The 15,074-nt window shown below is 43.1% G+C and overlaps 1 protein-coding gene across 6 annotated transcripts in view; it reads right to left on the minus strand.

Moving 5' to 3' along the window:
• Positions 1-220: 220 nt before the first annotated feature.
• The window catches only part of LOC120913421 (calpain-9-like), a 78,741-nt gene continuing 63,887 nt past the window's right edge, over positions 221-15,074 (minus strand). For 2 of the 6 annotated variants that reach the window (XM_040323335.1, XM_040323334.1), the window contains exons 18-21: positions 10,755-10,833; positions 7,324-7,440; positions 4,105-4,163; positions 221-677 (exon numbers count right to left, since the gene is read on the minus strand). In XM_040323335.1, coding sequence (XP_040179269.1) covers positions 651-677; positions 4,105-4,163; positions 7,324-7,440; positions 10,755-10,833 — 282 coding nt within the window. In that variant the 3' untranslated portion in view covers positions 221-650. Of the gene's footprint in view, positions 678-4,104; positions 4,164-7,323; positions 7,441-10,753; positions 10,834-15,074 lie in introns of those variants that run through there. The other 4 variants (XR_005743511.1, XR_005743512.1, XM_040323338.1 and 1 more) reach the window with 2 other exon arrangements.

Genomic DNA, 15,074 nt, shown 5'->3' on the forward strand with positions numbered 1-15,074 from the left:
ATCGAATACCACCAAAAGAAAGCTCCATATGTGGGGAAAAAAGGACATCAATTTTGTTTGGGTACAGAATCGCACGACCGTGCAATTGTCAGCTAAAACAATGCAGTGCCAAATTGTAAAAAATGCTCTAGTCAGGAAGGGGATAAAATCTTCCAGGGCTGAAGTGGTTAAAGTACACTATAACTACTCTACAGACAGGACACAAAAAGAATAGGACACAAAAAGAAAGACACATTTATTCACGTTTGTTACATTGAAATCATATTTATTACATTGAAAAGAGTTGGCTTATTTGACATAGCTGAATATTTAGTTATATGTCCATGTCCATGAATAACAAAACTTTAACAGCACATGGAACAAATAACAACATGGTTGTGAAATAGGAGCTTTTGAGGTAGGAAGTTTTTCTCCATCTTGCCAGAAAACACTTAAAATTGTCCAAGGATACCAAATTTCCTCATAAAATGGGGCAATATCGCTGGGCATATAAACCCCATTTTTCATACATTTTTCTTGGCAGATTGAAATGCTATTTCAGAGATTTTTTAGATCCATCTTTTCAAGTTCTACACAGTAAACAGGTTTTTATATGACCAATGGCCTCTTCATGCTGCATAGTCCATGTGGTCCTTCTCTATGAGATCATATCAGCTGTATACACCCAGTAGTAGCCACTGCAGATAAAATATATGACATATGTAGCATTATCTTTTGGTTGTATAAAACTTGATAGTTTAAGATGTGTGGAAAAGTATTTCCTTTTTTTGGATAAAGCGAGGAAGGTTTAAACCCTTTCAGAAAATGTTATTGCTGCCTGGTTCCTCCCCCTCTTTTTGTCCTGGGGACCACTGTCACCGAGACATCTAATGATGAGAAATTCAAAATCATAGAACATCGAAAATGGGGATACTGATTCTTATGAGAACTATTTAGGATGGGAATTTCAAACATTTTGGAGAACTTTCCTGTTGCGTCTCCAGGACAGGAAGGGAAAATCTCCTTAGTGGGACACAGACAACAACAAAAAAAAAAATGTATAGGAATTTTAACTTTTCAATAGTCAATCTTAAAAAAACTCCCTTTCTGTAAAAGAACCTTGGTGGCTCCATACGTCTGCCAGGAAACATTAAAAAGTTACATTTTTGTTCCTGTGTGAGTTTCTTTCTACTTCCCAGTATATCATAATTGAATAGAACTGAGACCGTTAAAGGTCGATTAACCTCTCAGTTAAACCTGTTCCTGCTGGTGAATATATCAGCGCAGTTAATGGGTTTTAAATGTCAGGCTGGCACATACACTATATTATCAAAAGTATTGGGACACCTGCCTTTACATATGAACTTTAATGGCATCCCAGTCTTAGTACGTATGGTCCAATATTGAGTTGGCCCACCCTTTGCAGCTATAACAGCTTCAACTCTTCTGGGAAGGCTGTCCACAAGGTTTAGGAGTGTGTCTATGGGAATGTTTGACCATTCTTCCAGAACCGCATTTGTGAGGTCAGGCACTGATGTTGCACAAGAAGGCCTGGCATGCAGTCCCCGCTCTAATTTATCCCAAAGGTGTTCTATCGGTTTGAGGTCAGGACTTTGCGCAGGCCAGTCAAGTTCCTCCTCCCCAAACTCACTTATCCATGTCTTTATCAACCTTCCTTTGCGCAGTGGTGTGCAGTCATGTTGGAACAGGAAGGGGCCATCCCAAAACTGTTCCCAAAAGTTGGAAGCATGAAACTGTCCAAAATGTCTTGGTATTCTAAGGCCTTAAGAGTTCCCTTCACTGGAACTAAGGGGCCAAGCCCAACCCCTGACCCCCCCCCCCCCCCCCCCCACCATTTCACTAAATGATTTGAACCAGTACACAAAGCAAGGTCCATAAAGACATGGATGAGCAAGTTTGGGGTGGAGGAACTTGACTGGCCTACACAGAGTGCTGACCTCAACACGATAGAACACCTTTGGGATGAATTAGAGTGGAGACTGCGAGCCAGGCCTTCTAATCCAACATCATTGCCTGACCTCACAAATGCGCTTTTGGAAGAATGGTCAAACATTCCTATAGGCACACCCTCAAACCTTGTGGATAGCCTTCCCAGAAGTGTTGAAGCTATTATAGCTGCAAAGGGTGGGCCAACTCAATATTGAACCCTACGGATTAAGACTGGAATGCCATTAAAGTTCATGTGCATGTAAAGACTGGCATCCCAATACTTTTGGCAATATGGTGTATATGCTGGCTGTGCTGGGAATGCTCTCACTGCATGAGTCATGGAAAAGGCTGGGTCAATAGTGGGATGGGCTATTGATCATGTGATTGCTGTGGCAGCCAATTGCAGTTGTCACATGATCAGGAACTCCACCTCCCAGCATTAGAATTTACTTAACGGGCTGGCAGGAGGTGACGGAAGTGGTTAAAGTAGTAGTAAACTTGCACCGTTTAGTAGATTGTAACAGTTGAAGCAGAAGGTGAGTTCACTGGCGCATGCACAGTGCGCTCAACACTAAAGTGGTTGTAAAGCCACTAGTAAATTCTCTCCAATTCCCTCTGTTAGATAATGCTATGTTCCCCAGTGTGTATGATTTTTTTTTTTAAAGACGCTGTGTACCTTATTCCATAGCGCCAATCATATGACCGCCCAGCTCTCTCCTCTCCCAGGCTGACAGCTACAGTGGGAGTTCCCAAGAACTCCCATTTTCCAATCAGCAGGGAACATGAGATTTGCTTATTGAAGAGTTTTAGGAGGGGGTATGTCAGACGTATGCAGAGAGTCTGCTGCTTCCACACAGAGAAGGCTGTGGCTGCTTTATAAGGAAAATCAACTAAAATCTTGCAGACATTTTATTTTGTTGCATCTGTATTTCTTGCATTGTAGAGATTTGTCCCTGGGCGCATAGATTTAAATGAAAAAAGATGGAGCACTAGAAATGCAGCTAGTGCGATATGGAAATAGTTCCAAGGTCCAGGTGTGCCAGTAGGTAAAGTTAATTTACTGCTGAGACCAGACCAGGCTTTAGGGGTTCTGGTCTGTATCAGTGTGGACAGCCAGCTGTAGAGAGCAGAAGAGACTCTGTGGATATGGGTGAGAGAGAAACAGCGCCACTCTGAGTGCAGTATGTCAGTTAAAATTCAATGTTTAATAAAAGTAAGATTAACACACATTTTGGTGAGATATAATGTGCTTGGCATAAGTATTTTGGGCTCCTGTAGTTCAGTTGGGCAGCGGTGGTGGTCAGCAGTTCCCAGCAACTCCGGTGGTTCCTGAGGCTCAGAGGCTGAAGATGGCCACACAACAAGCACATCAGCAGTGATGGACGGGAGGTGTGGTCGGGCTTGTTGTGTGACCCTCTTCAGCCTCGGGAACCACCGGGGTCGCTGGGAACTGCTGACCACCACCGCTGCCCAGCTGGACTACAGGAGCATAAGCTACTTATGCCAAGCACATTATATCTCACCAAAATGTGAGATGATCTTACTTTTATTCAACATTTAATTTTAACTGACATACTGCACTCAGAGTGGCGCCACTCCTCTCTCTCTCCCATACCTGGGCACATAGTAGCACTCAGTGCGTTGTCCAGCTGCAGCAGCTGTCAGCATCTCATAGAGTTTGACAAGTTGCTGGCAGTGGGGCTGGACAGTGCACCTGTGGCCTTTGCCCGCGTCTGAGCCTCATGGACTGGGGCAAAACACTCAGTGGGCTTTACATTGTCGTATCACCTGTAACACATATGAGTGCACAGTGTTATTTTTACACACTGAAACCTGTTTAGGCGAGAATGTCAAACATTTTAAACATGCTTCCTTTATGCATGAATCTGAGATATATAATAAGGGAATTTCGAATATTTTCCAGGCTTATGTTGTCATATTTTACATATGAATAATTCATGTCAATTTGCTTTAATTAAATGAAATACCTGTTTTTATTGCAAACAGTACAATAAACATCCCATCTGAATAAATGTTGCGAGATGCTTACATGTTGGAAGGGAGGAAGAGTTATGTATATTAGGTCTGTTTGTACAGATTGATTAGAAAGAACATGTACAAAGTAAAGAGAAAGCTGCACCGTATGGCTAGTGGTATGTATTACTGCATACCTACCTGACGATAGCTTAGAGTCACTGTGCCAGACCCTGTGGGATCTGCAGCCTGGAACTTATCTGTAGAATATACAAAACATGGTGAATGTCTACACAGCTTTCATGAAATATATCCAGTATTCTATTAAGGTTTTGTGCTGCCCTAGGCCTGACTAAACTCGCGCACCCTCTAATTTAAATATGACCCACCCCTTTCTGTCAAGGCCACACCCCTTGCTGAAATTTTCGTGCAGGGACACTAGTTCTGAGGGCCTGGGGTGGGGCAATAAATACCCTTAATTTGCATCGATTTCCTCTGACTTCCTGTTAAGCTATAGGGCAGGAAGTGATCTATGCAATAGGACACGGATGGTAAAAAATAAACTGACAGGGGCTATAACCCTCCCTTACTCTATTAAAAAATAAATAAAAGTGTGCTTAAAGTAGAACTATAGGCAACTAATTTATGATAATTTTATGGAGAGGACTAAGAAGATATAACCATGCCAATGGTGCAGCAGAAAACATATGGCGCAGTGAGGAAGGTTTGTGGTCCAGGGGATAGGACAGTCAAAATTAGAAGCAGCGCCCCCCCCAGTTGCGGTATTCAGGCTGCCCACATACCGAAAGCAGTTCGGCCACTTTATGGGGGCACTAGACTCTCAGCCCAGTCAGCCCCATAAGACTGGCGCTATACTAACAGTGTAGAGCAAGCCGGCGGGGACTCTTTCCGTGCTGCCCCCCTTCAAAGTGCTGCCCTAGGCCTGGGCCTTTTTGGCCTAGGCCAGGATACAGCATTGGTATCAACTGTGTTTAAAGGGTCTGTCCACCGAAAACTGACATTTCATTTTTTTTGCCAGATACTGGAGAGAGAATTTATCTGAAGCCTCGTACACACGACCGAGAAACTCGATGGGCGAAACACATCGTTTTCCTCATCGAGTTCCTTGTTAGGCTGTCGAGGAACTCCACAAGCCAATTTTCTCCATTCCCGTCAAGGAAATAGAGAACTTGCTCGCTTTTTGGCTCGTCGAGTTTCTCGACAGTTTCCTCGACGAAAATGTACACACGACTGGTTTCCTCGGCAAAAAAATATCTCCCAGCAAGTTTCTTGCTGGTTTTTGCTGAGAAACTCAGTCGTGTGTACGAGGCCTGACAGTTTCTCATAGACATGATTGGTGAAGTATCTGCAATTGAGTTTCTCTGTCTGCACACTTGCTGTGACCATTATGATTTTGTTATTTATTTTGTTTTATAAGAGCACATCAGGAGTAGCTGGAACACACAAAGATGGGTGGTTAAAGTGTATGTAAAGCATTTTTTTTTTTTATAAAATAAGGTTAAATCCGGTCAGTATTTCTTTTTTGCTGTGTCTGTGTCATTGGATAGATTTATTATCACTTCCTGTCCTTAAGATTAACAGGATGTGATAACAAAACTCTACAAGACAAGGTGAATTCCCCTCTTAGATGGTTAAAACTTTTGTCCCCACTGGACAATTTTAATATTTTCTACCTCAGTGACAGGGTCACAAGGACAAAAAGAGAGCGTAAATATAACCGTTGGGGAGAAAGGTATAGAGTGTATTCCCCCAGGGGTTCTTTAGGCTATGACAGGCGATGAACCAGGTAACTAACACTTGCATATGGGACAACACTTGGCCCAAAGTCGTGCTCACCAATGCCCAGGACCAGGACGACTGGTTGCTGTTCTTCCTCACTATTACTCATGGCAACTACTTCTTCCTCCTTGTCTTGCTGAATGAACCTCTGTTGTAGTGATGTTACATATGCCCCATATTGCTGTTTTGGGCCCAGGTTCTTTCGAAATATGCCTAGACCCCACATACAACCCCTGAATGACTTCTAGCCAGGCTCTGAGCAGTTGATTAAACTTTTACTGTAAACTTGGCATGACATGTATAGCATACAATAATGTCTTTCTCCTAACTAAATCTAACTTTGGCTGCCCCAGGTTACCTTCACCGGTGAAGCTACTTTGGGAAAAATCCATACTTGAAAATGCACGAATGGAGAAGTCCATGCTCTTGGGGTGTTCCGGCGGATCGGTGTTCTAGATTTGACCACAGGTCCCAGCAAGTCCCCCAAAGGACCCCCCCCCCCCAGGATCTGGACCTTTTCCCATGAGGAAAGAAGGAAAAACGTTAACCATTTGCCCCTGACCTGTGCAACCGGGTGCTAACTAAACATACAGACAGAGTCACTAAGACAACAATATAAAACTGACAGGGGTATTATAATCCTTCCCTTCACTATATAAAATGTAAAAAAATAAAAACATTTGACTATACATACTCTTTAAACCTAGGACAGAATAGGAGTTGGACATTATAGCAGGGAGATCTTGTTGTTGGAATATCCTAGACAGTTGGGGGTCAATTCAGTATTCGAGGGTCAATGCAGACCACAAGGCTTAAACCATAACTAAAACATTACCTTTAGGTGGACAATCCATTTAACTATTAGGCCTCATTCACACTGGATTTTACCTACAGCTGCAGCAGGAATCTGCCTCTGGATTCAGAGGTGAATGCGGATAGTTGTGGCCGATCAGTCTGTACAGCTGACAGCAGCTGCATAAGTGTTAAAATGTAATTGCACATGGAGCGATTACATGCGATTAGGAACAGATGATCACTCCTCGAAGCAAGCAAGGCTCCGTTCACATCCTGGCGTTCCAAATCATGGGTGTAATCTCTCCGATTCTGCCTGCAATTTGAAATAGCGGCAAATCTCAGGATGCCCGTGCTATCCCCCTCACATCCAATGGCACCCGAATCATAGCGCAATTTTGCCACGAGTCATCGGGAGACAATTGTGATAAAATCGGGCAAACAGAATCGTGAGACGCCTGTTGCCCAAAAGAAGTGCAAGAACTTCTTTTGGGCGACTGGCATTCCGCAAATCTGTTTGCGCAATATTTCCGCGATTGTCGCCCCATGAATCGCGGCAAAATCGCACCACGATCGGGGTGCTATTGGAAGTGATGGGGATCGCATGGGGATTCCGTCTGCGAATTCGGAACGCAAAGATGTGAATGGAGCCTTATGTCCAACAGCATTTATCTGTCTTTAAACACAGGTAATTGCTCCAAGTGCCATTGTTTGTACAGGATTTTTGCTGCAGCTGTAAGTTAAATCCGATTTTTGCTGCAGCTGTAAGTTAAATCCGATGTGAAATGAGGTTATGCTAGAGTTCTATTTTGGACTTTTGAGACTCACCAGTGAGACTTTGAAATTTTAGGAGACAGCAGATGAAATGATGATAGGTGAGAAAGCCAGCGGGGTCCCCATATCCTAATTGGACAAGTCTTACTAAGAAATCATCTACTGGGAGGCCTGTATGATAAAAGAAAAAAAATATACTGTATACTGTAACTTTATCCTTATATTGCTTCCAGTAAATAATGGTTTTCCATAAATACTTTTTAAACACTGAGGCATACTTACATATAGCAGTAAAAAAAAAAAGAAAAAAAAAATGATTTCTACCTAGTTTATGAAAGAAATGAAAACAGGGAGGCTCTGAATCGTTCATGGTAGGCATATATTACAAGTTAAATATGATTTATTATAGAGGGCTATTTTTGACTGCTTGATGTGTATTATATAAGTCTGCACTCTCCCATAATAAGCACATTCTCTGACTCATGCTGCATGCTAATTTAGCTTCTCAGTCAAATTACCGAGTCTGGCACCGATGAGTAGGTTGGTAGAATGCAAACATTTAAAAAAAAGCAGATGGAGTATTTTTATTATACATTTTTTAGCACAGATGGGTGCTTTTAAAGGATAGGTTTGTAAACTCCCATTACCAGGGAAATCCCTTAAAGTGGTAGTAAACCACAAAACAAAAGAAAGAAAATGAGCCCCTGGGTAGTTTTAGTCATAATCTGCTAGTATGCACAGCATACTAGCACATTATCACAGACTTAATTAAAAACAAAGCCCTCCATATAGTGACTTTAATAGCACTTTAATCACTTGCCGACTGGGCCATAGCCGAATGACAGCTACAGTGCGGTCAGATAACTCTGGGAGGGCGTACTACGATGTCCTCCCAGAATCGCCCTAGGGTGTGCACCCGGGAATCTCTGACCGTCGGGTTTCCCAGATTCGGTGTGTCATGGATCGGGGTACAGGTCCAATGACGGTGTAATCACTTTGTCCGATTCGGTTCGGCTCCTCCCCTCTCCCTACACAGATTGGTACAGTGTGTGAAGAGGGGGAGAGCCGGGTGCAGCAACGCTGTGGGCTGGACCTGAAGTTCACACAGCGCTGATCTGTGCCCAGTCATGGCTTACCCATCCATGGCTCATACATGTCTCATCCATGGTCCATACATGTCTCATCCATCCATCCATGCTCCATTCATGGCTCATTCATATCTCATCCATGCTCCATCCACGGCGCATCCATCGATCCATGGCTCATCCATCCATCCATGGCTCATCCATGCTGCATGCGTGCGCCATCCATGCATGCTCCATCTATGCCACATCAGTGATCCTCCATGCCACATCAGCGATCATCCGTGCTTTCCATCAGCTGTCGGATGCATGCTACCTCCATTGTGAGTAAGGGAACCCGGCAGTGTAGCCTTTTGGCTTCACACCGGAAACCCTACTGGGCATGCGTGAGGCTCCACTCTTCTTTCCTACTGGCCCGGCGGCCGGGGGAGGAGGAGGGTGCCCCATAGATATGTGCACAACAAAAAATGTTGTTTCGTTTAGTTTCCGTAGATTCGTAATTTCGTAAGACGCGAGTTTTCATATTTGGACTCGTTCGTATTTTCGTAACAGTTTTATTTTTGTTGATACTGAATGATTCGTAATTCTGTCTAATTTTTTTTTCTTTATTAGATACAAATTTTCGTTTATTCTGTACACTACTCGTAATTTAGTTATTGTTACTTTTGTGAGATTGCTTTTTCCGTTGATTCATAACATTGTTTTGTTTTCATTGATTTGTGTGTACTACCGTGCTTCAAATGGATTCGTACTTTTGTAAATACATTGCGGTCATTAGCAATCTCGTATTTTAGTTTCATTTTCAAACACGCCTCCTACCGTGTTTCGAATGCATTCGTACTTTCGTAAATACATTGCGGTCATTTGTAATGTATTTTAGTTTAGTTTTCAACACGTGGCTATAGCCTCCGCCCCTGTACGCCATTTTGAGAGGGTGTGTCTTGCTTAATTTCTAATAAGTCCTGTACTTACTCCCAGTCCACTCCCTCAGTCACGAGACCTGACTCAGTCTCCTCCTCAACTGAATCTAAAAAGATTCAGGAATGCATTGTGAAGCCTCGTCCACACGACCGAGGAACTTGACGGGCGAAACACATCGTTTTCCTCGTCGAGTTCCTTGTTAGGCTGTCGAGAAACTCGACAAGGCAAGTTTCTCCATTCCCGTCGAGGAAAAAGAGAACATGCTCTCTTTTTTGCTCGACGGGATCCTCGACAGTTTCCTTGTCGAAAAATGTACACACGACCGGTTTCCTCTGCAAAAAAAAAATCCCAGCAAGTTTCTTGCTGGTTTTTGCCGAGAAACTCGGTCGTGTGTACTAGGCCTGACTCAGACACAAAAGAGATAAGCTGATTGGCTGAGATATTAAGATACATCACTCACTACACTGCCCATTCGAAAGAACGATTCGAGAACACGAAATTGCAAACAGACAAAGAAACCAATTTACGAACATACGAATGAAAGTACGAACATACGAAATTCCAAACATACATATTAAGATACACTTTCTTACACTGTCCATTCAAAAGAACGATTCGAGAACGAGAACAAACGAAATTACGAACATACAAAGAAACAAAATTACGAACACACGAATGAAATACGAACATACGAAATTACAAACAGACAAAGGATTGAAAATACGGAATGCATATCATTCGTTATGGATGTAATTTTCGTTCATTTACTGTTTCGGTGTTTTGTATTTGCATAAGTTTGTCCATTTTTAAGTTCGTATTTTCACATCGTTTGTTATTTTGCTTATTCGTAATTTTCATATTTTGGTTCTTTCAGCTATTCGGATGTTCGAATTGATCCGAATGTACGAATACTAACAAATTTGTACGAAAATCCATTAGTTACGAACCAAATCGGAAATGTCTAGTGCCCCAGCTGTGATGTCAATACCATCAGCAGCTGAGGCTCCCGGAAGTGGGGAAAGAATACCTGTGAAAGACAGGTATGCTGTCCCCCCTCCCCCTGAAAAGGTGCCAAATGTGACACCGGAGGGGGGAGGGGGGGGGAGTACGATGAGCGGAAGTTCCACTTTTGGGTGGAACTCGGCTTTAAGCTTTCTGAAACTCAAAAATGTCCTCCCTAGGCTAGAATCACCACTGAGGTATTTTTATATCTCTATCATATCTCCTCTGAAACGGGCAAACAAGCAATGAATCAGTATTGGTACTCAGGATTGCTGTTTATAGTTTTAGACCATTTCATGCTGTAGAAGAGGGATAGATGGTTTCTTTAAACAACACCTTCAGTTTATTTTGCTTCACAACCTATACATAACATATATGTAGATATCCAAAAAGCATATCTATAAATTTACAAACATAATTATCGTCATTGAATATTTGCCTCAGGATAAAATATTCACCAATTGCGCACACATGTCTTACCTGCTGCCTTTAGAGCAGGGACCAGTTGATGGATGGAAATTCTGTCATCGTTGTCTTTATGTGCATTGCAGAATATTTGCTGTAAGATAAGATGAATACTATTTCAGTATATCCTGTATCCTGTAGTGTACACAGGGCAGGGTTTCACACAGACGTGGCCTAAGGCGAAACGCATAGCTTCCAGCTGTCCCCCATTTAAAGAGACTGTCCCTGTTTTGGAACCAAATCCCTCTGTCCCTCTTTCCTTCTCGGTTCTTCCTCTTTTTGGTCTTCATCTTCAAAAAAAATGTTTTTAACTACCAAACGTGTTATACTGCACTAAGCCTTTCAATCAGTTTCCAAATGATCACTTTTTTTTAGGTCCATGGCAGGGTTGTGTCCTTTGTGCACATACCTTGTGCTATAATGTGCCCCTTCTATCTAAGAAAGTTGGGAGGTATGTCTGTGGTAGGGTTGTAAGCGGCAGATACAGATGGCCCACACATGTTTCAGTTGGTAATATACTTTTTTTAAATTATGAGTGAATGAGCTCTTTTTAATCTAAAGGTGCCCATAAATTATGTATGGCATTCTGTTGTGCTTGCATGACCTGACTGCCCTCTGGCACCACTCTCTCATAGTCACTGTTGAATAGAAAGAGTAAAGTGAGGAGCTGAAGATACCAGAGCTGCTTATACTAGGAAAGGACAGCGGCCCAGATTCACAGCAGAGATACGACGGAGTATCTAAGAAACTCCGTCGTATCTCTCAGGCCTCGTACTCACGACCAAACATGTCTGCTGAAACTGGTCCGCGGACCAGTTTCAGCGGACATGTTCGTTCGTGTGTAGGCAGTAACGTACAGAATTCCAGCAAACAATCGTCGGCCAGACCGTTTTCCAACGAACAACTGTTTCCTGGTCTTGCTTTAAAACAGTCTGCTGGAATCGTGTCCGTCAGACATGTTCGGTCGTCTGTACACAAAAGCAGCGTACAAAAACCCCGCGCATGCTCAGTCCAAATGAGGAGACGGGAGCGCTCGTTCAGGTAAAACTCGCGTTTCTTTGGGATATGGCACATTCGTCATTAGAAACCTTTTATTCTAGCAAGAGAACAATGTCTTAAAAAGGCGCACTAAACCACATTTTAAAGCCTCGTTTTATTAATTCTTCTCTTGCTAGAATAACCCCGTTCTCTTTCTGATGCAATTTCAATAGAGTTGTCCCATACTGAAATGTCACATTTCTTGCTTGTGATGTAATCCTTTAATAATGTTTTCTATGCCAGACGTGTGTTTTGGTTGGTGGTCCTCCATAATTTAGAGTAGTCATTTTTGTAAAGGAATGTGCATTTTTTTAATGTTTTTTTTTGTTTATAGTTATGTCACCATTTAAACTATTTTTTTTTTACATGTTTTTTTAAATTTTTTTTTTTTTTTTTGGTGTTTCATTAGAGAATATTAAACCATGTTGGCACACCAAATGTCCCCCCCCCCCCCAAGGAGTGTGTCCTTTGTAAATTACCCATTGTATATTTATTAAAGGTTTGCTGCCTAATAATCCCCACAGTATATCAAACAATAGACATGTTTTCAAATGAAAGCAAAAAGCCTTTTATTCTGGCAAATGTCATCACAAAAAATAAAAAGAACGGCAGCACTAGAATAGATAGCAAACTATATGCAAACTTGCATTTCCAACATGGTGAAGGATAAACTTCCAAGCCTCAGGAGCCAAACACAAAAATATGAAGCAGCAGCACACAAACAAAGGAACCCAAACTGTGGTAGTACAAACAAGATGTCCTTTATGTGGAAGGAAATGGAAGGCAGAAAATCAACGTTTCCTCCTCTTTCCAGCCTTCCCTCCAGGCAGCCTTCCAGCGGATCGAACACGGGGTCTTGCAGGTGGGGTTGATGTGGCAGCAGGAGGATGGTGTTCCGCAAGCCGGGCCGGGTCACATAGCCCAGTGTCTGGGGTCAGCAGGCCCCTCTGCATCCACCAAAGGACCTGGTTCATCAGGGCCTTTGCCAGTCTTCTCTGGTCCTCCTCCCCTTCATTTAAATCGTGGGCCAATGAGGCACTGAAGGCCTCTGTGGGGTTGAGGGGGGCCCTCATGATGGCGCTTGCCTCCTGGATCATGCGGAGGCTTGCCTCCTCCACAGGCCTCAACTGCCTCCTTCGGCCTGATGGCCTCACCTGGGGGGGAGAAGACTGGCTGGTGGTGGTTCTCCTGGCCGGGTGGACCTGCTGCAGGCCACTGGGCCCAGCCTCCTCCTGGCTGCCACTGACCCCGGCCTCCTCCTGGCTGCCACTGACCCCGGCCTCCTCCTGGCTGCCACTGACCCCGGCCTCCTCCTGGCTGCCACTGACCCCGGCCTCCTCCTGGCTGACAGACACCTGAGGATCTGCCACCTCCTGGCTTATCTCTTCTTCCTGTGTGGAAAAAAAAAAGAATTTTTTTACAATTTCGCTAAATAAAACCACACTCATTTTCATGTTTTTCGTTCAGTATTTTCTGTTCATTATTACTTGAATACACTCTACTTCTGACCCCTGCAGTTGTCATCCCTGACACCTATTTGTCTGTACAACTTTTTGTTTGCTTTTTCCCAGCTTGTTTTTTTTTTTACAATATCTAATCATTAATCCACCAAGAATTATTTACGCCATAAATATAGAGGAAACTACTATACCTCCTCATCGAAGGGTGGCAGATCTGCATCTCTGTCAGCCAGGCCCTCTTCCTCCGACTCTGCAGGGCTGTGGTCATCTGGGGAATGTCCGCTGGAAGGTAGCATGGAGGAAAGGTTGGAAGAAAGACTAGACATCGTTTTCCTGCCTTCCATTTCGTCCCGCAAAAAAGCCATCTGTTTATAATACCACAGTTTGGGTTCCTTTGCTTGTCTTGCTGCTGCTCCCGATTTTTTGATTTTATTAGCTTTGTATGCTCTCCTGTATGTGCTTCTGAGGTTGGCAAGTTTATCCTTCACCATGTTGGCAGTGCATCCTGGCACCCAAGTTTGCATATAATTTGCTAGCTCTTCTAGCGCTGCCGCTCGTACCTCTTTATTGCAATATAAAGAGTGCTTAGAATTCCACAGGATGGGCGTGTCCTGGTATTTTTGAAGTAAGGCCTCTATAGATTCCTTGCTTTGTAGGAGGTCCATTGTAATTTTTTCAAAATTATATTTCTTTTTGAGTCTAGATTACAAAAACATAAACCACAGAAAAATAAATATTCCAAAGGATCAGCGTTGACCTTGATCTAATATGTGTCTTCAAATTTATTACCTATATCTAATTCCAAACACAGTCTCTCTTGTTTAAACAATGATTGGCAGCTCGGCCGCATTGCTTGTACCAAACATTGATTTGCTAGATGCAGAGCCATTGTTCACATTGCAGTAAATATTTTAAATATATTAAATTAAACAATGCTTACAAATGACAGTTTTCATCTAGGCACTCTTTCATGTGTAAATCTCATGCCCCTGACAATGGATGACATAAAAGACACTTCCTAATGACCTCTGTACAACCAACACTTGAACAATACTTTGCCTGATCTGAATACACCATTCAAAAACTTGTCAATGAGGTACAGCATTGTTCACATCTCTATTTTGTGAGGTGTCCAAAAGCATTTGGATACCAAAATAACATTGTGGTACCCCATAGACAGAATAGCTTAAAAAGGGTGTAACCAACAGCCCAAACCCCCATCCCATGTGTCTACATTTTCAAGGCCTCTGCTGATCACATTTTTAATTTCCTTACCTTCCTGTCTCTCGCTCCTCGTTTCTCACGCTCGCCTAATTACCGCGTAAGATGCGTAATCACGGCGTAAACCTTTTAAACACTCCGCGTATTTATGAAACCCCGCCCTCGTCACCTTTGCGAGGCCCCTAATCAATGAGTTTAGGAAATATGGCGTTAACTGTGTATGTTCTGGATGCGCTCGAAGATTCTCCGCGTAACGGACGTAAACACGTTGTTTGCATTCTCTACACTCCGCGTATGTATTAAACGCCGCCCTCTTCTCCGCCCATGGCGTAAGAATTCATCTTTTCCACGCCCATAATCTCTGTGGGAAAGGAAAGATGGCGATGTCACACGAGCGGGCACGATGCTCTCATGCCACAAGTGAAGGGACAGAGGCAGGGACGTCCCGATCAAGGAAAAGAAGATATAAAGCCACTAATATGCGGTTCCAGGAAATGGTGGAGTTAGTTTACATCATGCGAAAAAAGGACTATGATGGTGAATTAGGGCCATACAAGACCCCTAACCGCCGAAAGGCACATATTATGGACAAGGTGGCGAGGAGAATGCAGAGGAT

Source organism: Rana temporaria, chromosome 9 (assembly GCF_905171775.1).
Source record: "Rana temporaria chromosome 9, aRanTem1.1, whole genome shotgun sequence".
NCBI classification, from domain to species: Eukaryota; Metazoa; Chordata; class Amphibia; order Anura; family Ranidae; genus Rana; species Rana temporaria.